Source organism: Haliotis cracherodii, unplaced genomic scaffold (genome assembly GCF_022045235.1).
Source record: "Haliotis cracherodii isolate W230 unplaced genomic scaffold, xgHalCrac1.p SCAF_7, whole genome shotgun sequence".
Lineage (NCBI taxonomy): Eukaryota > Metazoa > Mollusca > Gastropoda > Lepetellida > Haliotidae > Haliotis > Haliotis cracherodii.
Window position 1 is genome coordinate 50,811,103 of NW_027266330.1, and position 27,981 is coordinate 50,839,083.

Genomic DNA, 27,981 nt, shown 5'->3' on the forward strand with positions numbered 1-27,981 from the left:
ACTCGAAATAAGTTCCGATTGTGACGGTGACTTTGAATGTAAAGATGCCCTTCTATCTGGTAGGTAAAACCTAGACGACCAAGGTGCCTGGACATGGGTTACACGCTACAACTGTCCGTGGTCACGTGGGCTCCATTCTGAGAAAGCCATGCTTTGCTGGACTTTCCCTGTGAAGAATGTGGTCAGTAGACATAGGGGTGTGTTTTGCTGGTCCGAATGTTCCGAGTAGTGGGGAAAGTATAACCTTCCGCATTCATGGTGAAGTGTAAGAATGAGTTGCGGGTGCTGTCCACACCCAATGATACCCCAGTTACCGTAGAAAGGCAGTTGAAGTGTCAGCTGAGGTCGTCTGGAAGTCGAGTATGATATATTGAAACATTGGTTGATATCGAACAGTTCTAAGCTACAGGTATAAAAGGATAGATAAGCTGTCTCGGTTTAACTATCAATATAGCAGAGTACATTTCGAGTTATTGACCTCAGTAGTGCACACCCGCTCTAGCAATTAAGAGTATAGTGTTTCATAATGGTCAGCGTATCAGTACTGAAGCAGTGTTCTGAAAACAACATTTAGATTCTATTTTCATACCCGTAATCTCCTCTAATAATGAGTTGGTTTTTAATGTTTTCGCTCCAGCTGAGATTCGCCTCTTCCTACAATGAGTTGGTCTTTTATATTTTAACTCTAGCTGTACGCGCCAGTTCCTTTGTATAATCAGTTGATCTTTTAATGTTTTCACTCCAGTCTAGATCCGCCACTTCTTCACATAATGTGTTAAATGATCTCTATTTGTTAGCTCCAGGTGAGATGCGCCAAGTCGTCGTATAATGTTTTAATTGATCTCTTATGTTTAAGCTCCAGTTGAGATGTGCCACGTCCTAGTATAATGTGTTAATTGATCTCTAATATTTTAGCTCCAGTTGAGATGTGCCACGTCTAAGTATAATGTGTTAATTGATCTCTTTTGCTTTAGCTCCAGTTGAGATGCGCCACGTGCTTATATAATGTGTTAATTGATCTCTAGTATTTTAGGTCCAGGTGAGATGCGCCAAGTCGTCGTATAATGTTTTAATTGATCTCTTATGTTTTAGCTCCAGTTGAGATGCGCCACGTCTTAGTATAATGTGTTAATTGATCTCTATTGCTTTAGCTCCAGTTGAGATGCGCCACGTCCTCATATTATGTGTTAATTGATCTCTAATATGTTAGCTCCTGTTGAGATCAGCTGCGTCTTAGAATAATGGGGAATGATTAGGTTTTTGAGATGTACCTGTTCGTCGTTTAAGTATTTTAGCTACAACTTAAACGATGCAGATTCATTATCCAAACAGAATAGATTTCAGTATTATGGTTTAAACACGCCACGACCTTAACTCGAAATAAGTTCCGATTGTGACGGTGACTTTGAATGTAAAGATGCCCTTCTATCTGGTAGGTAAAACCTAGACGACCAAGGTGCCTGGACATGGGTTACACGCTACAACTGTCCGTGGTCACGTGGGCTCCATTCTGAGAAAGCCATGCTTTGCTGGACTTTCCCTGTGAAGAATGTGGTCAGTAGACATAGGGGTGTGTTTTGCTGGTCCGAATGTTCCGAGTAGTGGGGAAAGTATAACCTTCCGCATTCATGGTGAAGTGTAAGAATGAGTTGCGGGTGCTGTCCACACCCAATGATACCCCAGTTACCGTAGAAAGGCAGTTGTAGTGTCAGCTGAGGTCGTCTGGAAGTCGAGTATGATATATTGAAACATTGGTTGATATCGAACAGTTCTAAGCTACAGGTATAAAAGGATAGATAAGCTGTCTCGGTTTAACTATCAATATAGCAGAGTACATTTCGAGTTATTGACCTCAGTAGTGCACACCCGCTCTAGCAATTAAGAGTATAGTGTTTCATAATGGTCAGCGTATCAGTACTGAAGCAGTGTTCTGAAAACAACATTTAGATTCTATTTTCATACCCGTAATCTCCTCTAATAATGAGTTGGTTTTTAATGTTTTCGCTCCAGCTGAGATTCGCCTCTTCCTACAATGAGTTGGTCTTTTATATTTTAACTCTAGCTGTACGCGCCAGTTCCTTTGTATAATCAGTTGATCTTTTAATGTTTTCACTCCAGTCTAGATCCGCCACTTCTTCACATAATGTGTTAAATGATCTCTATTTGTTAGCTCCAGGTGAGATGCGCCAAGTCGTCGTATAATGTTTTAATTGATCTCTTATGTTTAAGCTCCAGTTGAGATGTGCCACGTCCTAGTATAATGTGTTAATTGATCTCTAATATTTTAGCTCCAGTTGAGATGTGCCACGTCTAAGTATAATGTGTTAATTGATCTCTTTTGCTTTAGCTCCAGTTGAGATGCGCCACGTCCTTATATAATGTGTTAATTGATCTCTAGTATTTTAGGTCCAGTTGAGATGCGCCACGTCCTCGTATAATGTGTCAATTGATCTCTAATGTTTAAGCTCCAGCTGAGATTCGCCTCTTCCTACAATGAGTTGGTCTTTTATACTTTAGCTCTAGCTGTACGCGCCAGTTCCTTTGTATAATTAGTTGATCTTTTAATGTTTTCACTCCAGTTGAGATGCGCCACTTCTTCACATAATGAGTTAAATGATCTCTATTTGTTAGCTCCTGGTGAGATGCGCCAAGTCGTCGTATAATGTTTTAATTGATCTCTTATGTTTTAGCTCCAGTTGAGATGCGCCACGTCCTAGTATAATGTGTTAATTGATCTCTAATATTTTAGCTCCAGTTGAGATGTGGCACGTCTAAGAATAATGTGTGTTAATTGATCTCTTTTGCTTTAGCTCCAGTTGAGATGCGCCACGTGCTTATATAATGTGTTAATTGATCTCTAGTATTTTAGGTCCAGGTGAGATGCGCCAAGTCGTCGTATAATGTTTTAATTGATCTCTTATGTTTTAGCTCCAGTTGAGATGCGCCACGTCCTCGTATAATGTGTTAATTGATCTCTAATATTTTAGCTCAAGTTGAGATGTGCCACGTCTTAGTATAATGTGTTAATTGATCTCTATTGCTTTAGCTCCAGTTGAGATGCGCCACGTCCTCATATTATGTGTTAATTGATCTCTAATATGTTAGCTCCTGTTGAGATCAGCTGCGTCTTAGAATAATGGGGAATGATTAGGTTTTTGAGATGTACCTGTTCGTCGTTTAAGTATTTTAGCTACAACTTAAACGATGCAGATTCATTATCCAAACAGAATAGATTTCAGTATTATGGTTTAAACACGCCACGACCTTAACTCGAAATAAGTTCCGATTGTGACGGTGACTTTGAATGTAAAGATGCCCTTCTATCTGGTAGGTAAAACCTAGACGACCAAGGTGCCTGGACATGGGTTACACGCTACAACTGTCCGTGGTCACGTGGGCTCCATTCTGAGAAAGCCATGCTTTGCTGGACTTTCCCTGTGAAGAATGTGGTCAGTAGACATAGGGGTGTGTTTTGCTGGTCCGAATGTTCCGAGTAGTGGGGAAAGTATAACCTTCCGCATTCATGGTGAAGTGTATGAATGAGTTGCGGGTGCTGTCCACACCCAATGATACCCCAGTTACCGTAGAAAGGCAGTTGTAGTGTCAGCTGAGGTCGTCTGGAAGTCGAGTATGATATATTGAAACATTGGTTGATATCGAACAGTTCTAAGCTACAGGTATAAAAGGATAGATAAGCTGTCTCGGTTTAACTATCAATATAGCAGAGTACATTTCGAGTTATTGACCTCAGTAGTGCACACCCGCTCTAGCAATTAAGAGTATAGTGTTTCATAATGGTCAGCGTATCAGTACTGAAGCAGTGTTCTGAAAACAACATTTAGATTCTATTTTCATACCCGTAATCTCCTCTAATAATGAGTTGGTTTTTAATGTTTTCGCTCCAGCTGAGATTCGCCTCTTCCTACAATGAGTTGGTCTTTTATATTTTAGGGGCGGTCGGGTAGCCTAGTGGTTAAAGCGTTCGCTCGTCACGCCGAAGACCCGGGTTCGATTCCCGGCATGGGTACAATGTGTGAAGCCCATTTCTGGTGTCCCCCGCCGTGATATTGCTGGAATATTGCTAAAACCGGCGTAAAACCATACTCACTCACTCACTCACTCACTCACTTTTATATTTTAACTCTAGCTGTACGCGCCAGTTCCTTTGTATAATCAGTTGATCTTTTAATGTTTTCACTCCAGTCTAGATCCGCCGCTTCTTCACATAATGTGTTAAATGATCTTTATTTGTTAGCTCCAGGTGAGATGCGCCAAGTCGTCGTACAATGTTTTAATTGATCTCTTATGTTTAAGCTCCAGTTGAGATGTGCCACGTCCTAGTATAATGTGTTAATTGATCTCTAATATTTTAGCTCCAGTTGAGATGTGCCACGTCTAAGTATAATGTGTTAATTGATCTCTTTTGCTTTAGCTCCAGTTGAGATGCGCCACGTCCTCGTATAATGTGTCAATTGATCTCTAATGTTTAAGCTCCAGCTGAGATTCGCCTCTTCCTACAATGAGTTGGTCTTTTATACTTTAGCTCTAGCTGTACGCGCCAGTTCCTTTGTATAATTAGTTGATCTTTTAATGTTTTCACTCCAGTTGAGATGCGCCACTTCTTCACATAATGAGTTAAATGATCTCTATTTGTTAGCTCCAGGTGAGATGCGCCAAGTCGTCGTATAATGTTTTAATTGATCTCTTATGTTTTAGCTCCAGTTGAGATGCGCCACGTCCTAGTATAATGTGTTAATTGATCTCTAATATTTTAGCTCCAGTTGAGATGTGGCACGTCTAAGAATAATGTGTGTTAATTGATCTCTTTTGCTTTAGCTCCAGTTGAGATGCGCCACGTGCTTATATAATGTGTTAATTGATCTCTTTTGTTTTAGCTCCAGGTGAGATGCGCCAAGTCGTCGTATAATGTTTTAATTGATCTCTTATGTTTTAGCTCCAGTTGAGATGCGCCACGTCCTCGTATAATGTGTTAATTGATCTCTAATATTTTAGCTCAAGTTGAGATGTGCCACGTCTTAGTATAATGTGTTAATTGATCTCTATTGCTTTAGCTCCAGTTGAGATGCGCCACGTCCTAATATTATGTGTTAATTGATCTCTAATATGTTAGCTCCTGTTGAAATCAGCTGCGTCTTAGAATAATGGGGAATGATTAGGTTTTTGAGATGTACCTGTTCGTCGTTTAAGTATTTTAGCTACAACTTAAACGATGCAGATTCATTATCCAAACAGAATAGATTTCAGTATTATGGTTTAAACACGCCACGACCTTAACTCGAAATAAGTTCCGATTGTGACGGTGACTTTGAATGTAAAGATGCCCTTCTATCTGGTAGGTAAAACCTAGACGACCAAGGTGCCTGGACATGGGTTACACGCTACAACTGTCCGTGGTCACGTGGGCTCCATTCTGAGAAAGCCATGCTTTGCTGGACTTTCCCTGTGAAGAATGTGGTCAGTAGACATAGGGGTGTGTTTTGCTGGTCCGAATGTTCCGAGTAGTGGGGAAAGTATAACCTTCCGCATTCATGGTGAAGTGTAAGAATGAGTTGCGGGTGCTGTCCACACCCAATGATACCCCAGTTACCGTAGAAAGGCAGTTGTAGTGTCAGCTGAGGTCGTCTGGAAGTCGAGTATGATATATTGAAACATTGGTTGATATCGAACAGTTCCGCCACTTCTTCACATAATGTGTTAAATGATCTCTATTTGTTAGCTCCAGGTGAGATGCGCCAAGTCGTCGTATAATGTTTTAATTGATCTCTTACGTTTTAGCTCAAGTTGAGATGCGCCACGTCCTAGTATAATGTGTTAATTGATCTCTAATATTTTAGCTCCAGTTGAGATGTGCCACGTCTAAGTATAATGTGTTAATTGATCTCTTTTGCTTTAGCTCCAGTTGAGATGCGCCACGTGCTTATATAATGTGTTAATTGATCTCTAGTATTTTAGGTCCAGTTGAGATGCGCCAAGTCGTCGTATAATTTGTCAATTGATCTCTAATGTTTAAGCTCCAGCTGAGATTCGCCTCTTCCTACAATGAGTTGGTCTTTTATACTTTAGCTCTAGCTGTACACGCCCGTTCCTTTGTATAATTAGTTGATCTTTTGATGTTTTCACTCCAGTCTAGATCCGCCACTTCTTCACATAATGTGTTAAATGATCTCTATTTGTTAGCTCCAGGTGAGATGCGCCGAGTCGTCGTATAATGTTTTAATTGATCTCTTATGTTTTAGCTCCAGTTGAGATTCGCCACGTCCTAGTATAATGTGTTAATTGATCTCTAATATTTTAGGTCCAGTTGAGATGCGCCACGTCCTTATATAATCTGTTAATTGATCTCTAATATTTTATCTCCAGTTGACATGCGCGACGTCCTCGTATAGTGTGTTAATTGATCTCTTTTGTTTTAGCTCCAGTTGAGATGCGCCACGTCCTTATATAATGTATTAATTGATCTCTAATATTTTAGCTCCAGCTGAGACCTGCCACGTCCTAGTATAATGTGTTAATTGCTCTCTATTGCTTTAGCTAGAGCTTAGACGCGCCACGTCCTCGTATAATGTGTTAATAGCTCTCTAATGCTTTAGCTCCAGTTGAGATGTGCCACGTCTTAGTATAATGTGTTAATTGATCTCCATTGTTTTAGCTGCCGCTGAGATGCGCCACGTCCTAGTATAATGTGTTAATTACTCTCTAATGTTTTAGCTCCAGTTGAGATGTGCAACGGCTAAGTTTAATGTGTTAATTGCTCTCTAATGCTTTAGCTCCAGTCGAGACGCGACACTTCATAGTATAATATTTTAACTGAATTAGAGACGCGCCATGCACTTAAGCAATGCTGATTCATTATCCAAAGAGAATGAGTTTTCAATGTTATGCTTCAATAGTTTCGATAGTCACGGTGACCTTGATTGAATAAACGCAAGTGTCATTCTACCTGGTAGGCTACCTCGAAGGTGCCTGGACAAGGACAACATGCTGCAACTGTCCTGGTCATGAGGGCTCCATTCACGTAGGCTGGGCTTTCCTGTAAAGGGCGTGGTCAGCAGATATAGGGGTGTATAGGGTCACAATGTTTCGAGTGGTAGGTAAATTGTGTAAGGATGACAGCGGGTGCTGTCCACATCAAATATTAGAGGTGTTTAAATCCGAAAACGGAATATTTGTTTATTTGTGTGTTGTTAAACGCCACACTCAGCAATATTCCTGCTATATGACGGCGGTCTGTAAATATTCGAGTCTGGACCAGACAATACACTGATTAACATCATGAGCATCCCATTCTCTACCCGGATCTTCACGTGTCGCAAAGTGTGAAGACCGTTTTTTACGTTTATAACGCTAAAAACATATTTAAGTCAATTGTTATAAATAAATACGTCAACAATAATAACTTTACATCCTTTTTTAATCATTAACACACAAAAGACTAAAGACAACAAGAAGAATTTGTTCAGTGCAATAATGCAACACTAACCCCGCCCAGTCTATCAGCATTCACTATTATCAACCAATTAATGAACAGTAGTCCGTTAGATGGCGTGGCCTGATTTCTATTATTTATCGGTTAGCCAATCAAATGCCACGGAATCACTTGCAATTTATTCATACAGACATAATTTCTTGCTGTGAACATTTTCTGTAGCGGGCACATTGTTCACAAAAAGCAGCTGTATAGGCCGTAAATAACCTTTGGTTTTGCGTCCTCACATGGCAGTTGCGCCAGTTGGGTGATAAGGCGAAAAAACAGATTTCTAGAAAAAAAATTAAGAAAATAATAAACGTTGTGCAGCGATATTGTCTTCAGTAGGTTCAAATATTATTTTTTCTGAATGATATTGAAAATGACTTTTGAAAGGGCATATGTTCCCATACCATTCTTCTCTTGCCAATGATGATACTTTGTTTTTTGTTTGGTTTGGTTTTAACGCGCACTCAGCAATAGCAAGTTGACATAGGTATTTGTGATTGTAGCAGTTTTAACGTCGCCGTCACCCTGCCTTAACATGCATAATGTTTCGCGTAATCAATTTGTTAAACTTATTTTGTGAGTTCACCCTTCACAACAATGACTTCCCGTATTCGCATGGGAATTGCATGGTCCTTTTATGTACGCTTCGGGAAAGTTTCCTTGTCGCGACGAATGTCTGTTATGAGCTGCCCACGGGTCGTGATTAGTGCAGCGATGGGCTGTAATACTCTCTTTAGTTTTAGCCACATATTTTCGTTTATGTTGAGATTGGGGGACTATGTTGGTTATTGGATGCCTGTCATAATGTTCTCCTTATAGCTTTCCACCACTCGGGCCCTAGAACAGGAACATTTGTCATCCCTGAAAACATAATTTTTATCGGGGAAATACTGTTCAACCACAGGCCACAAATTTAGCACCTAATATGTCAATTTATTTCTAAGCATTGATTTTTCCATGGACATGTTTTCACTGCTCCGACACCATTAAATGTAACGCACCCTAGATCTTCAAACTCAGTCTTCGTCCAGAAGGCCGACAGACACAGTGGCGGCGGTTAACTTCCTCACCTTTTCTCCAGACACAGACTTTGCTTTTCGAGCCAAAAGGGACCACCTGCGTGGGCTTGTGGTAGAGCGTCCGTCCGGGCAGCGGAAGGTCCGGGGTACGATCCCCGGCCGGGTCATACCAAAAGACGTTAAAAGATGGTACTTGTTGTTACCCTGCCTGGCGCTCGGCATTAAGGGGCATAGACAAGGACTGCTGTCTCATTTTCGCTCGATGTGGGCGTCGAAAATTGTAGAGATGTTTCGATCATATGACGCAACATTAAGGAAACAGTATATGCAGTATATGTGTAAACTGGAGTTTGAAAAGGAGTGTAACAATTTCGGCGCATGCGTTGTTTAATTCACTTACTACGCATTTTAGCGCCTTTTTGATACATTTTTGATGGGGCGACGATGAGATAACGCAACATATCTTGACCTTGAAAAATGTCGCGTTGTCGCATCGTCGGGCTTTGGTAACATAAAAAGATTATTCAAAGCGCTTCTCTGAGTGACATTTAGAAGTTGGAATGGTAACTAAGACAAATTTGTTATGGATGAGCAACTTCTTTATTACAATTGGGCGACGTTTCGGTGTAGATTTTAACACCGTTATCAAGCAAATGGTGTTGCTTGATAACGGTGTTAGAATCTACACCGAAACGTCGCCTAATTGTAATAAAGAAGTTACTCATCCATAACAATTTTGTCTTAGTTATTCAAAGCGCGACAATTCTACAACGTGACAATGCGACAAATGGCCAAAATGTCGCGTTGTCGCATTGTCGCAATGTCGCGCTTTGGTTAATTTTGACACTTTTTGCTTGTTTTAGGAAGTGCGACAACGCGACAATGTCCCTTTTAGTATTCCATACGAAAGGTTTACAGTTTGTCAACATATATTTAGCTCACCTGACTTAAAGGTCAATTGAGATGATATCTTGTTCTCTCGTCTCAAAATATAAAACATGCTCACAGAATTTCGATCTGAGTTTAAACAGGGCTTACACGACAGCGATATTGTCATTTGTGCCCATAACACGTATGTTGACGTGGAATAACGTTTTCGGGAATATTTTGATATTTGATCAAGCAACGACCCTTCACCTTCAGTTATCCTCATTCTGAGTGAGTGAGTGAGTATGGTTTTACGCCGTTTTTAGCAATATTCCAGCAATATCACGGCGGGGGTCACCAGAAATGGCCTCATTCTGGAACCTCTGTGTTGATGAAGGTGATGTGTTATTATGTGACCCCAGCAAGGCTGCCTCTAAAATATGCTAAGAGAACTCTGATCCAACTTGAAAATGATAATTTAACATGTCTAAGCCATGTCTGCATATATCATTATTACAGGTTGATACACATTACGTGGTATGTCGGTGGAATGGAGAGACCCGTGAAGATTCGGGTAGAATAGGGCTTCAGCAACCCATACGTGCCGTAAAAGGCGACTATGCTTGTCGTAAGAGGCTACTAACGGGATCGGGTGGTCAGGCTCACTGACTTGGTTGATGCATGTCATCGATCCCAATTGTGTGGATCGATGCTCATGATGTCAATCACCTGAGTGTCTGGTCCAGATTCGATTATTTACAGACCGCCGTCATATAGCTGGAATATTGCTGAGTGCGGCGTTAAACAACAAACCAACCAACCAACCAACCAACCATGCGATAATTGATTTGTCAGCATGGGATGCTGAAGACCCCGGAAAATTATCCCATGAAATGAGTGAGTTGATTTATTTATTTTGTCCCAATCTTATTTTTGACAACTGGCAATACATAATGTCAGCATAACGAAACTGCCATTACCCAACCGCTGGCAAATCTCAAACAGAAGTGATTGCTTTTGTTTACCATGCAGCTTACGTTTATCCGTGCCGAAATTAGGGCTGGGACGGGTAACTCGGGTACCCGGGTCAGGTGGGTACTGAGTAGGGCCCGGGTACCCATAGGACTAATGACCCGTGGTAAGTCACGCGATATATTGTTTAATGACAAAAATTATCTAGAACTCTATGCTTACACTACAAGTCACTAATGTTCGCATTTCTTTCTGACAATGCACCCATTTCTTCTGACTTTTTATATGGTTGAATAAAGATTTAACTTAATTCGACTTCAGTATATGCATGGCTAGATTGTTTAATACATCTATCTAAATACGTTTTCCAAGTGCTGTAGATTTTTTTTTCCCAATCGGACATTTTGTATCTCTTGAGACCAACAGTGGGTACTCAGGTAGAGTCGGGTAATGGGGGAGCGGGTACCCGGGTAGTAAATTTGGACTCGTCCGAGCCCTAGCCGAAATCCATATCCAAACTGTAGTCAGTTGTGTTCTGTACATTACTTCAATAATATTTCAATCATATCGTGCCCACATAATGTAGGAGTATATCCAGAAATGACGCAGGTCTAAGATTGTGAGGTCGATTCCGCGATTCCGCGAGTTATGAACCTTGGTCAGTCTGAACCAAACACGTACTCGTAGATTTCACAAAACTATTAGAAATGTTCACGACCTGTGCCACCGTTTGTGGGTTTCTCTCTCATGTAGCTGACAATCTGTGGTCTTATCAAACTAATGTTAGCCGAGCTTACACATGAGCGTCAGTGGTGCAATATTTTGTGACGTTCAGACAAAGTATACGGTGTTTAGGTTTGCATGGTATTCTGCGTCACTAATGTCTGAATACTGTCAGGGGGATGAAGGATGGTTTCTTCTCCTTAATAAAACGTATATATACTCCGGACGGCCACTACATTTAGCTGGCCTAATTATATTTATCATCTGCGCTAGAGCCATTGGTACATTGCAGACGAATCGGTTCAAGAGGCAATTGACACTGCTGACATTGATATTTCTGATAACTACAATACCACGAGACGAAGTAATCAATGCTTCTGTAGTGATAGCTGGATTGAGTGAGTTGGATTTAACGCCGCTTTTAACAGTATTCCAGTTATATCATGGCGTGTCAGCTTAATGTGGGAGGAAAGCCCGAAGTGATGCATGTCTCAGACGTTTACCACTTCGGTGAAACCCACGAGCACGGGTATGGTGCTGACAAACCTAGTAACATAATCGGGGCGAACAGGGATTCGAACCCACAATCATAGGTTTCGGGCGTGGCCAAGAGACGCAATGTAGTGATAAGAAAAGTGTATAGCGCCAACGAAAATCTCATCAATGTGTTCAAATGGGAATGGTTACTGTGAATCTATATGTTAACTGTAATGTCTATCTTAATGCAAAGGTGTTCACCAGGGGCGAGACGTTATTAACGGTATTTACTGGTCCTCTCATACACCTGACATCTTCCAGATTTCTGTGTTAAACAACATTTAACCAATCACAAATATTAGTGGATCTGTCAAAATATCCCACTCACAAATATATATATTTCTTGTAACACCCTTCCCCTCTGTCCAATCTTACGCACGCATACGCACAAACACGCGCACGCACGCAGAGAGAGAGAGAGTGAGAGAGAGAGAGAGAGAGAGAGAGAGAATCGTTCCCCAACATCCACTGTTGCAAAGAAAACGTTTGTGTGTTTGTTTTGGTTAATGCAACACACAGCAATATTCCAGCTATATGACGGTGGTGTTAAAATGTAATGGTAAAAGTCTTATCATGTACTTCGTCAAATAGACCCGTGAAGATCCGGGGTAGAATAGATCTTCAGCAACCCATACTTGCCATAAAAAGCGACTATGATTGTCGTAAGGGGCGATTAACGGGATCGGGAGGTGAGGTTCGCTGACTGGTTGATGCATGTCATCGATCCCAATTACGTGAATCGATGCTCATGACGTCAGTCACTAGCTTGTCTGGTCCAGACTCAATTATTTACAGACCACCGCCATATAGCTGAGAGCGGCGTTCAACAACAAACACACAAACTTGTAAGACGAGGGATCATATATTCTATTTGAATAAACTTTTCTTCTCTTCTGTTCTGTTCATGTTATGGAGAAATCAATCTTTTTTAATGCGTTCTTATTCTTTCTAGCATTTAATTTACTTGATGAGAATTCAAAATAAACTCTAAGGTCAAACGATTTTTATTAACATACTCTGAGTACCATATTCTATATCACTGAAAAAAACGATCACAGAACAAACACAATTTATCAGCACTGGTTACAAATCTGGTGACCCGTGAAGATCCGGGGTAGAATAGGTCTTCAGCAACCCATATTTGCCGTAAAAGGCGACTATGTTTGTCGTAAAAGGCGACCAACGGGATCGGGTGGTCAGGCTCACTGACATGGTTGATGTAGGTCATCGAATCCCAAATGCGTAGATCGATGCTCATAATATCGATCACTGGATTGTTTAGTACAGACTCGATTATTTACGAGCCACCGTCACATAGCTGGAATATTGCCGAGTGCGGCGTTAAACAACAAACAAATGTAACTCCTCCACCCAGAGTTTCCCTGCACCAGTCTCTGGAACCTACATGTTCTTGAGACAGCCTACATGTTCTTGAGACAGTATACAGGGCAAACACATGGATCGATGTTCATTCTATCAATCACTGGATTGTCTGGTGCAGACTCGAATATTTTCAGACCGCCGTCATATAGCTGGAATAGTGCTTAGTGTGGCGTAAAACAACAAACAAACAAACTTACATAACGACGGTCAATTATTAGTCCACTGATAGCAGAGCGCCACCAAAATAAGATTTTGTAAGTAAGACCCCGTTCAGGTACAATGGGACCACCCACACCTGCTCATCCTTGTCCAGATGGGTGACAGTTACAGCAGAAGCATCAGCTGTATTCATACTCGAATGTATTTCCACGTACCCGGCCGCTAACGCCATCCCTGCTTTCATGATGCGGACGTACATGCCTTCGTTATATCCCTTCACCTGCAGCTGTGTCCAGAACATGTAGGTTCCAGAGACTGGTGCGGTGAACTTCCCTGTGCTGTTGTTGTAGCCAGAGCCGGCGTTGTGGTTGACATTATAGAATTGTAGGGGTTTGTGAGCAGCGGCTGAGACAGGGGGTTCGTTCAGGTGGAATGCCACCGTTCTGGTCTTTGATACTGAAGTTTAAAATAAAGCAACTATCAATGCATGCTTCTATGTTTATTCGTGTAAAAATGTTTTAGTGAATTGAAATTATATCGATGCTGTAAAGATGTGTTTAGAGTGTTTAGCAAGACATGTTTTGATATAAATATGTTCAGGAATATGTATAAATCCTAAACGGAATATACATTTGGTCTAATCTAAACGACAAAATGCGACATTGTGTATTATCCAAATAATCTGAACATGTTTAGAAAGTAAACATGTTATAAATAAAGAACATATCATTTGGCAGTAAGTCAGATTTGGACAAGGTGTGTAATAAAATTGTAATAAAATACAATTAGAGGGGTAGAGGCACGTGGAATCATCAATCTCACTCACTGGTCCTTATCAATAGTCCTTGATGAGTTAAAACACTGACTCGTCGGCCGATCCGAAGAAATACCATTCTTCGATTCTGCAAGGTTCAGATTCGACAATCAGTATCCTCCACTGTCACTTCAAATTTCAAGCTTGTTAAAACTGGCACGTCCGCCTCTTTCCAATTTTCAAATTGTTGCCTAACTGCCAACAACTACTTCCAAGAATATTTATGACGTTTACCACTTCGGTGAAACCCACGAGCACGGGTATGGTGCTGACAAACCTAGTAACATAATCGGGGCGAACCGGGATTCGAACCCACAATCATAGGTTTCGGGCGTGCCCAAGGGACACAACTCTGCACAGCGAATCGCGGCGCCTTAGACGACTGGGCCACCCGTGCCCCCTTACCACATATTAAGAATGACTATCTCTCAATCCAGAACTTTGACATTACCAAACATTAAGCACATCTGATACTCTTTTCTGTCCATTATTATTACGCTTTCCTCTTGATGTCTTGACAAAAATGCTGCCATTCAACTATATGGTTATGTTATCTGCTAGTGATAGTTGGTGTACGAGAATATACGTGATCGATAGATCGACGTTGACAAATATATTTTTGATGTCATGAAATATTCCAAATATCTATTCAAGTTCCGATGAAACAAACGGCGGACAAAAGAACGTATACACCCATGTGTGATGGTGGAGTGTGCGGCCTCACGTTGTCATGCTATAACAGTGTTCCCTGATGCTGACGGCGACGGATTTGTAACCACACGGGTTGACGAAATCCTCCCTATAGATATGGCCGTTGAGGTTGCCAGGGATGATGACAAGTTCCGTCCGTTGGTTGCAACAAATCGTCCCCAAACCATCACCCTACCCCCAACATACAGATGCACTTCTGACGCCAGTTTCTGATAAACCCGAAATTGATCATCATTATTGTAAAAGCCGAATCTGCTTTCGTCAGAAACATATAATACGTCAATGCAAGAGAATAACCAGCCTTGGTTATCCACTGAAACAGATTCCATAAAACATTCTCTGCCAGCGTTACACTGTCAACAGAGACGTCGCAGCATAGTGCGTCGACTTATGCAGCGTCCTAATGCTGTCGCAGTGACGAACCTGTTGTGCAATTTCAAAGTGCGCAAAGACGGTCATCCTGTGGTCATCACTTGTTGTCTGGTTGATCTTGACCTGTCTGTGTACTGCCAGTCTGTCTGTGAAGTCCAAACTTCCGCACGTGTACAGTTGATTGGTTGGTTGGTTGGTTGTTTAACTCCGCACTCAGCAATATTCCAGCTATATGACGGCGGTCTGTAAATAATCGAGTCTGGACCAGACAATCCATTGATTAATATCATGAGCATCGATCCACGCACTTTGGATCGATGACATGCATAAACCAAGTCAGCGAACCTGACAACCCGATCCCGTTAGTCGCCTTTTACGACAAGCGTAGTCACCTGTTATGGCAAGCATGGGTTGCTGAAGACCTATTCCACCCCGGATCTTCACGGGTCTGTACAGTTGAAGTTTCTGGCAGTCTGGATGAGGTTGGCACACATTTCCCTCATTCTTAAGTGCCCCCTCTCTATCGTGATGTTAATCTTTGTGCTTTTCCATTACCTGTGATGTTTTACCTGTGATCGCAATTGATATAATTCTTTTCACGTGCGTTCTTACGAGTGCCTGGGAAAAAGGTGTTTAGCGACTTTTCACTGCTGCAAGTGCACCTTTTCAGCCTGGTAACGCATAATAACCTTTGAACTTTTTTGGTCAAATCCAATTTTGAAGTGTATACTTTCTTTTGCTGGCAATTCATGTTTTCGTTCATATATATTCATTTGAAATGGACCTGGGTTAACAGTTACATTTAAACAAAAGTGCAGTGTTTTCAACTCACCGAGCGTTTGTGAAACCTGCGTCAGAGCCTGCTTGTTGTCCAGGGATTGCTTTTCAAGTCCAGACATGTTACGTTTCAAAGTTGACATTTCAGAATTGGTCAGACTGAGGTTTGTCTCCACCACACTGAGATCTGACCTGGTCGCCTGAAGATCTTGTCTGAGACCATGCACACCAGAAGACGTTGTATTTACATCCTTCTCAAGCTTATCGAGTCTTCTTTCTTCTTCTCCCTTCATGGTTTGTAATTCTGCCTGAGTAGACTGGAGGTCTTTCTTCGTCCTCTGTAGCTCTGACTGTGTGTTCTGAAGCTTGTTCTTTGTCACCTGTAAGTCCGTTTGAAGCTGTGTAGTGGTTGTCTGGAGACTGGCCAGATTTTGTTCAAGCAGAGAGACGTGACTCAAAAGACTGGCCATGTCAGTACTACCGACTGGCGTTGTCATGGGCAGAATAAGCCCGGAAAGTGACCCAGCCAACAAAATACACAGAAACAGAACCACCACAGCCATGATGCCTCCTTGAACTATACACTTTAGTTGACACTATGTTTTCTGTCTCACAGATATGCAGCTGTCTCAGAGATAATCTTGCAGATCATGTGACAGGTGCGTCTACAGGGAGATATGACTGGCAGTTGTCCTGTTTCGTAATTATTTTTGTTTAAATCCTAGATTCGTGTGAGTTAGTATGGTTTTCGCCTCTTTTAGCAATATTCCAGCAATATCACGGCGGGGGACACCGTACCCATGTACCCATGTTGGGAATTGAACCCAATTCGGTGTGACGAGCAAACGCTTTAACCACTAGGCTACCCGACCGCCCTCTTTTATTATGAAATCTGACATCAAATAATATCTTGTACCTCTCCTCATTCGAAGTGAAAATGGGGTGTTTCCTCAAACAAATTATGTGAATGTAGCCAATTCTCTTCCACTGATTTGTCTACTTAACTAGTTTCATGTTCGCGAAAAGGGTCAGCAAGCTACTTAACTAGTTTTATATTCGCGAAAAGGGTATTACTAAGCAAGCTACTTAACTAGTTTTATATTCGCGAAAAGGGTATTACTAAGCAAGCTACTTAACTAGTTTTATATTCGCGAAAAGGGTATTACTAAGCAAGCTACTTAACTAGTTTTATATTCGCGAAAAGGGTATTACTAAGCAAGCTACTTAACTAGTTTTATATTCGCGAAAAGGGTATTACTAAGCAAGCTACTTAACTAGTTTTATATTCGCGAAAAGGGTAAGCAAGCTACTTAACTAGTTTCATGTTCGCGAAAAGGGTAAGCAAGCTACTTAACTAGTTTCATATTCGCGAAAAGGGTCAGCAAGCTACTTAACTAGTTTTATATTCGCGAAAAGGGTATTACTAAGCAAGCTACTTAACTAGTTTTATATTCGCGAAAAGGGTATTACTAAGCAAGCTACTTAACTAGTTTTATATTCGCGAAAAGGGTAAGCAAGCTACTTAACTAGTTTCATGTTCGCGAAAAGGGTAAGCAAGCTACTTAACTAGTTTCATATTCGCGAAAAGGGTAAGCAAGCTACTTAACTAGTTTCATGTTCGCGAAAAGGGTAAGCAAGCTACTTAACTAGTTTCATGTTCGCGAAAAGGGTCAGCAAGCTACTTAACTAGTTTCATGTTCGCGAAAAGGGTAAGCAAGCTACTTAACTAGTTTCATGTTCGCGAAAAGGGTAAGCAAGCTACTTAACTAGTTTCATGTTCGCGAAAAGGGTAAGCAAGCTACTTAACTAGTTTCATGTTCGCGAAAAGGGTCAGCAAGCTACTTAACTAGTTTCATGTTCGCGAAAAGGGTAAGCAAGCTACTTAACTAGTTTCATATTCGCGAAAAGGGTCAGCAAGCTACTTAACTAGTTTCATATTCGCGAAAAGGGTAAGCAAGCTACTTAACTAGTTTCATGTTCGCGAAAAGGGTAAGCAAGCTACTTAACTAGTTTCATATTCGCGAAAAGGGTCAGCAAGCTACTTAACTAGTTTCATATTCGCGAAAAGGGTAAGCAAGCTACTTAACTAGTTTCATGTTCGCGAAAAGGGTAAGCAAGCTACTTAACTAGTTTCATGTTCGCGAAAAGGGTCAGCAAGCTACTTAACTAGTTTCATGTTCGCGAAAAGGGTCAGCAAGCTACTTAACTAGTTTCATGTTCGCGAAAAGGGTAAGCAAGCTACTTAACTAGTTTCATGTTCGCGAAAAGGGTAAGCAAGCTACTTAACTAGTTTCATATTCGCGAAAAGGGTCAGCAAGCTACTTAACTAGTTTCATGTTCGCGAAAAGGGTAAGCAAGCTATTTAACTAGTTTCATGTTCGCGAAAAGGGTCAGCAAGCTACTTAACTAGTTTCATGTTCGCGAAAAGGGTAAGCAAGCTACTTAACTAGTTTCATGTTCGCGAAAAGGGTAAGCAAGCTACTTAACTAGTTTCATATTCGCGAAAAGGGTCAGCAAGCTACTTAACTAGTTTCATGTTCGCGAAAAGGGTCAGCAAGCTACTTAACTAGTTTCATATTCGCGAAAAGGTTAAGCAAGCTACTTAACCAGTTTCATATTCGCGAAAAGGGTCAGCAAGCTACTTAACTAGTTTCATATTCGCGAAAAGGGTCAGCAAGCTACTTAACTAGTTTCATATTCGCGAACAGGGAAAGCAAGCTACTTAACTAGAACAGTGACCAGTGAAACCACATCATCTCGTGCCAAAACTGTCCACAAGACTGTAATACAATAGGGATGTTCAGCTGCTAGGGTAGATCAACATTGAGTTAGATGTCATCACCCACACATGCCATGGGTGCTAAAGGTTGGCAGATGCAGCAGCAGCGTCGTTGATATCCGAGCCTGTTTTCGGACCGCCTCCCTGGTCTAGTGGTAGAGCGTCCGTCCGGAGAGCGGAAGGTCCGGGGTTCGATCCCCGGCCGCGTCATACCAAAAGACGTTAAAAGATGGTACTTGTTGTTACCCTGTCTGGCCCTCGGCATTGAGGGGCTAAACATGGACTGGTCGGCTCGGAGTCAGTATACTGTGTCTGAGTGGGGTATTCATGTTAAACTGCGGCGGGGTATCTCAGTGAGCTAGCACTATAAATCGGCATCGGTCCGGACTAGTACAAGCAGCCACACAAACACACACACGTACATGCACGTCGCTATATAAGTGCAATAATCTTGGACGGGACGTTAAACCCCATTTCACCTCACCTCACCGAGCCTGTTTACACCCATAAGGCTGCCATGTTCACACCTCCTGATTTCCTTCTACAGTTGACTGAGTAGGGTCTTACGCCGCTTTCAGCACTATTCAAGCAATATCACGGCGGGGTACACCGGAAATGAGCTTCACGCATTGTACCATCTGCTACGGGCCCAGATCATGTAGGTTCCAGACACTTCCACATTGAATTTAACAATGTTATAGTCCGAGCAAACGTTGTCACACAATCAGCCAAGTAAGAAATTGTGATTATCCGATCCACAATAGTCATTCGTACAATCAGTGAATACTGGCGATCAGTTCTTCTTGCATTCCCCTTTTGCATATTGATTAAGACGTTGCTTAGTGAACGCCAGGTATCCGGGGACCAAATTTAACCCGGAATCCTAACCGGTTCAAAGGCAACACAAGTCCAGAGTGACACAGCTAGAAAAATACACGGGGAGTCTCCATGATTCAGTCATTCCGTAGCTCCCTCTTTACACCATGCATAGCAGGGTTAAGTGAGTGAGTGAGTGAGTTGGATTTAACGCCGCTTTTAACAGTATTCCAGTTATATCACGGCGTGTCAGCTTTATGTGTGAGGAAAGCCCGAGGTGATGCAGGTCTCAGACGTTTACCACTTCGGTGAAACCCACGAGCACGGGTATGGTGCTGACAAAGCTAGAAACATAATCGGGGCGAACCGGGATTCGAACCCACAATCATAGGTTTCTGGCGTGCCCAAGGGACGCAACTCTGCACAGCGAATAGCGGCGCCTTAGACGACTGGGCCAACCGTGCCCCCTTAAGAAAAGAAGTCAAATAACAAAGCCGACTGAATAGCGTGCATGATCGTATTTGGAAAGAATAAAGTTTTTCTCCTGTTTTATTGATCAAATTACAATTAAATATTCACTTTTAAGATCCATGTTCCAGTTGTATATTAAATATGGCATTATGATATATATATGGCATTATGATATCACATGCTTCTTTAAATATTTCAAGTGGGACATCGCCAAGTCCTGGAGATTTCCCTGTTTTCAGTTTCTTTACTGCATGTTTAGTTAATTTACTTCTTGTGTTTGTACATCTCCTATTACGTCATCACACTGTGCACATTTCTCACAATAAGCAGAATTATGATCTAGGATATAATTCTTGACATATTCCTAAAAAAGCCGCATCTGATTCCATCTCTGGATTTAAAATAACCCATATGATCGTAAGTTTTGTTGTAATGTGACCAGCTTCTCCACTCTCCTACCCAGAGTTCCATGCGGCCAGCATAGTACCTCTGCCACAGGCTAGTGCCATGTGACGAATCGTCACATCTTTCACAGTCCATTCAAGATATTGCGTAAGATTGTTATCTGTTTCATGTTTGACAAGTCTACACACTTAAATGATATGTCACTGAATGGCCTACTTTCATTGAGAAAATATCCTCAAACGTGAAAAACTGTTTCCGTTTGCGTAGTTATACATTATTTATATTGGTTGTACGGCATTCGTCACCAATCGCCCCTTTCCGTAACCTGCAAGAAGACTCGTCCCCCTATCGATGAATGTTATGTGCGAAAATACGACAAACCAATCAGAATGCGCGTATGATTTCAAGTTCTTCGTCAAAGAATCCCTCAGAAATAATTTTTGAGTTCACATATGTCTTGCATCTAAAAATGTACCAAAGACACAGTTAAGTGTGTTCAATCATACTGTATAATTCCGCACGTCCCGATGTGCTTTAAATTGCATCTGAAATAATGTTGAAATTTCTGGGTAAAATGTGTGAACTATTACGCAATGAGTTGACAATTGTTTTAGGTATGTCCGTTTGCGCTAAGACGGAACCCGGTCGCAAAAATGGCCACGAGAGGGGCACGAGTCGCTATTCGGCTTGTCCCGGAATAACACGAGTTGGTCACGAATGGGTTGTACGGCTCCACGTCATCGAAGCCCTACGGAGAGCTAGCGATACGGTCACTTTGATGTATAAATATATCTTGTCATGCAACTCACTGTCACAGTTGTAGCATATCTATAAAAGTATGCAAAACAATATGTAAAGCGCCCCCAAATACTTTCATTAGTCTGTTCTATACTGATTCCTGAAAAAGTGCGTTTGTTTACAAACAAGAGAAATGTCCGGTCATGTGATATGCAAATTAGACCGTGGCAGTGGTGTTATGCTAAGTCGCAGCTGCGCCGGCGGTAGTCGAGTGGTTAAAATCTCCTGCATGGGTACAATGAGTGAAGCCCACTTCCTGGTGTCGACAGCCGTGATATTACTGAAAGCGGCATAAAACAATACTCACTCACTCACATATGCTTGAGGAAGCGAGTACTGCCTTTGTTGTGATACATGCGGTTGATTTAGAGAGGATTGTTACTTGTCCTCAAACATTAAGGTAGAAAGATAATAGAACCACATGGTTCAGTCGCTGACCTAGATCATAAAGATTTGCAATAGATTATAATGGTCAAAATAAGAGCGTGGACCAGCGTATTAAAAAAATAAAGGTATGACAAATTTCAGCTTTGAAAAGACAGGAAACTACAAATGTCGTTGTGTATGAAGTTCATGGCATTGTCCACAGTATAACTACAACAATAAATTGTATAGGTTACATTACACATAACACATATTTACTGAATATCGGTGTAGAGAAGAAATATCCTCCCCTCTAATATGTTATAATTTTATGTGTTTGTTTTACAGTGTTTTTCTTTCTTGATCAAATTCTTTCTCGATTAATTTCATAAAAGAGTCAAAATATTTAGTGAATGAGCGAATACTGTTTTACCTCACGCATACACTATTCCGCAATATCATGACAGGGAATAAAACAAATGGGCTTCACAAATTGTACCCTTGTGGAGAATCGAACCAGGTCGTTGTGTGTGACGAGGGGACACGTCTATAGGCTTTCCGACCTTCCTTAATATATTTAGAGTGAATGTTTAGAAATTATACCGCGTTTTCAACTCACTCAGCATCTGTAAAGCCTGAGTGAGAGACTGTTTGTTGTCCAATGATTGTTTTTCAACATCAGACATGTAACGTTTCAAAGTTGAAACTTCGGAGGTGGCCAGAGTCAGGTTAGTCCGCACCATATGGAGATCCGCCCTGGCCGATTGTATATGTTGTGTGACATCACACACAACAGAAGACGTTGAATCTACATCCTTCTCAAGCTTGTCGAGTTGTCTGGTTGCAGTTTGTGCCAGCACCTTGGTAGACTGGAGCTCCATGCTTTTCTACTAACTGCGCATGTCTGATTGATTGGATCACTGACGACACATTTTGGATGAAACTATGTGTGTCTCGCTTTCCATTAAACAAAGTAGCATTGACAAGCTTTAGTTGTTTGGACCCGTGAAGATTCCGGGTTAGAATAGGTCTTCAGCAACCCATGCTTGCCGTGAAAGGTGACTCTGCTTGTCGTAAAAGGCGACTAAAGGGATCGAGTGGTCAGGCTCGCTGACTTGGTTGATGCATGTCATCGATCCCAATGGCGTGGATCGATGCTCATGACATTAATCACTGGATTGTCTGGTCCAGACTCGATTATTTACAGACCGCCGTCAAATAGCTGGAATATTGCTGAGTGCGGCGTTAAACAACAAACCAACCAACTATAATTATTATATTATATTATATTTAATATATTATTATAATTATACTATCTACATCATTTTCGGATTGAACTGAAACAATCTTGTCGATAATAGTTATGCAACGTCAATTTCACATTTATGTAACGTTATTTTTACATTTGAACAAATTGTTGTGGGCTATTGGAAGTCAGACTGGGCCTTTAAAGAAAACAATGCCAAAGATTTCAACTCACCGAGCGTTTGTGAAACCTGCGTCAGAGGCTGCTTGTTGTCCAGGGATTGCTTTTAAAGTGCAGACATGTTACTTTTCAAAGTTGAAACTTCGGAGGTGGCAATACTGAGATTAGTCTGCACCATGTGGAGCTCTGCCTCGGCCGATTGTAGATCTTGTCTGACATCATTCACATCAGAAGACGTTGAATTTATGTCTTTCTCAAGCTTGTCGATTCGAGCAGTTGCAGTTTGTTTGTTTGCTCCATTCTTTCTTCCGTCTGTTCATGTGTAATTGTTTGGATTGTGGACAATATATTTTGACTGAAACTGTCTGCCTCCCTCTTTACATCAGACACAGTAGAGTTTACTAGGTTTAGTTGTTTATCTAGCATCTTAACATCTGACTGTACCGCATTTACCTGTGCCGTGTTCAACTTGACATCGTGACTGATGGTATTCAGCAGCGTCAGGTTCAGCTGATCATCAGTATGACTGTCGCCCTGTGTCATGTTTTCAAATTGTGTTTTCACAGTGATGAGTTCGTCTAGTGATAAACGCAGCTCCGCCTTCATGGATATCACTTCATCTTTCAGTGATGATATTTCAGCAGCTGCTGAAAGCTGCTGTATCGTGCTTGTCTGAAGATCATTCATGGCAGTTTGGAGTTGTGACTGTGTGGTCTGCACATCTTTCTTTGTGACCTGTAGTTCCGTCTGCACCTGCATAGTTGTTGCTTGAAGACTGGACAGCAGGGAGACATGATTCAAAAGGCTGGACATGTCAGCTGTACCATCTGGCTTTGTCAGAGGTAAAATTAGCCCTGAAAGAGATCTTGCCAGCAAAACAGATAGAAATACAATCGTCACATACATAATACCCTGCCGTGGTTATATGCTCAGGCGAACTAACATAAAAATAACAGGCACATGTTTATCTTGCAGGATCATGTGATAGGTGCGTCCACTTGGAGATAGCGACCGTAATTTACAATTTTAATGCGTATTATAAAGGCCCTCTTTAAAAGTATTTTAGTGAGAAATTACACAATTATTTTTTTATGTTTATCTGGTCTGATCACGTTATGTGCGCAACAACCTGGAGATTACAACAGTCAGTTGCATGTTATAAATAGCTATGTTTTATACAGACCAGCCGGTTTTCCTTCTTAACAGTTGTGAGACCCGTGAAGATCCGGCATAGAATAGACCATCAGCAACCCATGTTGCCCTAAGAGGCGACTAACGGGATCGGGTGGTCAGGCTCGCTAACTTGGTTGATGCATGTCATCGTATCCCAATTGCGTGGATGGATGCTCATGATGTCAATCACTGGATTGTCTGGTCCAAACTCGATTATTTACAGACCGCCTTCTAATAGCTGGGATATTGCTGAGTGCGGCGTTAAATAACAAACAAACCAACTAACCAACCAACCGACTGTTACCCTGTGTCATGTCGTTGGGTTTAGTTCAAACTGCGATGTGTTCACCTGATGATGATTGAAGGTGAACCTCAAGCATTAAGAGTTGACGTATCACCTGCAGAACTGCTGTATTTTGCTTGTTTGTAGATTTTCCATGGCAGTTTGCAGTTGTGTATCTGTGTGCTGGTGGACCTTTTGTGTGACATGTATTTCTGTCTATTTTGACAATGGTGTTGTCGGAAAACTCGACACAGGCTGTTCCAGCAGCGATACCTAACTCAAACTGCTTGACAGAGCAGAAGTAGCATGGCTATGTCGAAGGAAAAATGAGTTCAAGGTGACACCCAGCCTGCAACATGATAAGGAATACCGCCCTAGACATTATACCATGTGGTGGTGATAGTCACATTTTCGTCTTTGCACGCTTGTGGGATAGGTGCGCCGAGATAATAAGCACTGCACTATAGTTGATAAAATCTCACTTCTAGTACTTTTAGTAATGTCAATGTCTCAGACAATGTCTTTTAGAAAGTGTTGAAATGTAACATGTGATATTTGATATTACACTAGTATTTTTAGTAAGTGCCTTACTTTGGGGGTGTGGGTTTCAATCCCGAATGGGAGCCGACCCCCAAAAAGGTAAAAGAATTTGATGCTAAGGATATTAATCATCTCGGTATCAACCCCTTTCGACATCAGCTGAAATGCCACCACAGGCGGAATGCTGTAGAATATTCCAAACATGAGAGACATAACCTGCTTCAGCGACAGCTGAACTGTTGCTCAATGCGTGTGTCATGTGCCAGCAGAGGATCGATTGAATTATTTAACCCCAGCTATCACAACCAATGGTGAGTGTTCTCGTAGTCAATGTGTGTGTCATGTGCCAGCAGAGGATCAACTGAATTATTTAACCCCAGCTATCACAACCCATGTTGAGTGTTCTCGGAGTCCTGTGTGTCAGCCAACTGTCCCCGTGACACATGTATCCCTTGAAACATGTACAGCGAGTCTAGAGTGACTACCAACCCTCATTATGCAAATAAATATATCCACCATGGCCATGATGCGTTTTCGTTGTAATATTCTTAAAATTGGCAGATGCTGTAAAATATGTTGCTGTCACACCATTTTTGGCAATGCGTGATCCTGTGACAGGTGCGCCGATTGGGACATAAAATGTGCTTTCTTAATCAATTTTTTAAAAATCAATCTTTCTTAATTCAAACATCAATTGCCACCACTCCCTATTGCAAAAATATAATACAACTGACCCCTATTAACACTCTTTCATACGTCAGGCTTAGCAACTTTTCTTAGAATGTAGATAGAGCCAGTATTTTGAAACGATAGGTTCATGTTCACTGATGTCTTCACTGATACATGATGTTGCTTGCCTGCTTGGTCACATATATATCTACATCACGAACGAACGAACGAACGAACGAACGAACGAACGAACGAGCGAGACAATGTGCATCGTCACTCGTATCATGGCGGCAACGTATGAAGCATGATCTTAATCCAGGCACTTCAGGTAAGATGCAATCTTTATGATATTAGAATCTCATAATGCATCACGTATCGTCATTTTCTAATATGACAGGGCGCATCAAGCGCAGATGTTTGAGCAGCAGTTAAGAGGCACACTACACATACTGTCTCAGTTTTCATTCAAGATCATTCATACGAAATTTCTTTAAAGAGAATATTATTGACAATAACTAAGGTGATTTTGTTAATATGCATTTATGTTGACCATTCAAATAAGAATGCCAATCACTAAGCTGCCTCGTGCTGATCACACCACTGATAGCAGGGCGCCACCGAAATACGATGCACTATTGTAGATTTCATAATCGTTAGTAATCTCCACCCACACCTGTTCCCCCTTCTCCATATGGTCGATAGTTTGAGCAGAAGTATCCACATCACCAATACTTGACCCTGTTTCCATGTAACCAGCTGCCATGTTGAGTCCTCCTGTCTTCTTTATATAGACGTACAAGGCAGTGTTGGAGCCACCACCCATTTCAAGCTGTGTCCAGAACATGTAGGTTCCAGAGACTGGCACGGTGAACTTCCCTGTGGCGCGATCAAAGCCAGAGCCAGCGTTGTAGTTGACCATAGTGAATTGCAATGGGGTTTTAGCAGGTGCATGGTTAGGCGGGTCATGTGCTTGGAAGGCGACATCTTGCATCTTTGTTGCTGTAAAATAGCAGAGTTTTAGCTACATTACAAATGGCCATTAAAGCTTAAGTTTACAGAAAAATGTCTTTTGGTACGTTTTTTTTAACATGCCACTCATTTAAATACGGTAGTTTGTTTCCTTGTTTTTTAATGCCACAAAACAAAAGGATGGCAGCCTTAAAATTAAAGTCTGAACGAGACAATCAGGTGAAAATTATGAACAGTGCGACACGCCTATTTAATCGCTTCTAACAACAAATGTAGCATACGGGCAACTCACATACGGGCATCTCAGCAATATGTAAACATTTCCTGAACATTACTTTGTTGTGTTTGGCCGGTCGGAACATCTTTCCTCATACTCTGTAGCTCTGTCTGTGCATTCTGAAGTTCTTTCTTGGTCACTTCTAAGTCTGTTCGAAGCTGTGCAGTGGATATCTGGAGACTGGCCATATTCTGCTCCAACAGGGAGATGTGATTAAAAAGGCTGGACATGTCAGCAGTACCGTCAGGCTTTGACATGGGCAGAATGAGTCCACGAAGGGACCCAGCCAGCAGAATACACAGAAACACAACCGTCAAAGCCATGACACCTCCTTGCATTTAGTTGGCACACTCCCTCACAGTTAATCTTACAAGATCACATGACAGGTGCGTCCATCTCGAGATAACGACCATAACATTGCCACACATGTGTATAATCTCCACTGATATTTCTGTAAGTTAGTGAAAGATTCGAATCTAAAACAGAATCGTTTCTCAAAAACATGACTTACTGTGCAAAAAAATAAACGTCTGATAAAAACCAGTACATGCTTGCTTACATTTAACAAGAGAGGTACATTTGGTTCTTGAGCTACATAAAATAAGGCACTCGTGAAGAGCAACCTCCTCGTGGTGAGTGCTGGGTAGCGCTAATAGCTCTTCCCCCGTGTGGAACCGGGGCACAATATTTCCACACCACCCCATATCTGGTCGTAAAAGGCGACCAAAGTGGGCAGCCCTTTTGCCGTGGGTTGCGTCCCTGTGTCGGTGGAGGACGGTAGTCTGGTGGTTGAGGGCACTGGATCCAGGAATAGTGTTCCTTTGCCCAATACACCACTTCGACCCTTACTTCGCCTAGACGGATGGTAAGATTGGCCAGGTCTTATCAATTGGCTGGTCATGCCAAGCCCTGAGCACCTTACCTTTCTGCTCAATGCTCTAACTTTTCTGCTTGGAAATGTATATCTGTGTTTGAATTTGTTAAATTTATGACAGAAATGTTTGAATATACATGAATATTGATTTTTGCATGACTTGATAAACTCCAAATTTGCCTAGATGCCAGTGCCAGAAGGCGGTGGCTCATGGGCCAATCCGGTGGATTTATTGATCTTCGATTATTACTTCTGCTTGAGTATATATACCCTCCTTGTATCCTTGGTGCCGTCTGTTGGAGATCCACA

The 27,981-nt window shown here is 41.6% G+C and overlaps 3 protein-coding genes across 3 annotated transcripts; all 3 read right to left on the reverse strand.

The window, feature by feature from the left end:
* Nucleotides 1–13,197: 13,197 nt before the first annotated feature.
* Nucleotides 13,198–16,834, reverse strand: LOC139447615 (golgin subfamily A member 5-like). The gene is made up of 2 exons (XM_071229022.1): nt 15,885–16,834; nt 13,198–13,611 (listed from the first exon to the last, which is right to left on the reverse strand). The coding sequence occupies exons 1-2, from the start codon at nt 16,390–16,392 to the stop codon at nt 13,211–13,213; spliced, it is 909 nt and encodes a 302-aa protein (XP_071085123.1). The 5' UTR covers nt 16,393–16,834; the 3' UTR covers nt 13,198–13,210.
* Nucleotides 16,835–21,669: 4,835 nt separating this feature from the next.
* LOC139448968 (uncharacterized) lies at nt 21,670–25,378 on the reverse strand. The gene is made up of 4 exons (XM_071230468.1): nt 25,373–25,378; nt 23,327–23,799; nt 22,081–22,217; nt 21,670–21,692 (listed from the first exon to the last, which is right to left on the reverse strand). The coding sequence occupies exons 1-4, from the start codon at nt 25,376–25,378 to the stop codon at nt 21,670–21,672; spliced, it is 639 nt and encodes a 212-aa protein (XP_071086569.1).
* Nucleotides 25,379–26,076: 698 nt separating this feature from the next.
* On the reverse strand, nt 26,077–27,136 carry LOC139448172 (C1q-related factor-like). The gene is made up of 2 exons (XM_071229692.1): nt 26,857–27,136; nt 26,077–26,551 (listed from the first exon to the last, which is right to left on the reverse strand). The coding sequence occupies exons 1-2, from the start codon at nt 27,134–27,136 to the stop codon at nt 26,145–26,147; spliced, it is 687 nt and encodes a 228-aa protein (XP_071085793.1). The 3' UTR covers nt 26,077–26,144.
* Between the last annotated feature and the right edge of the window lie 845 nt (nt 27,137–27,981).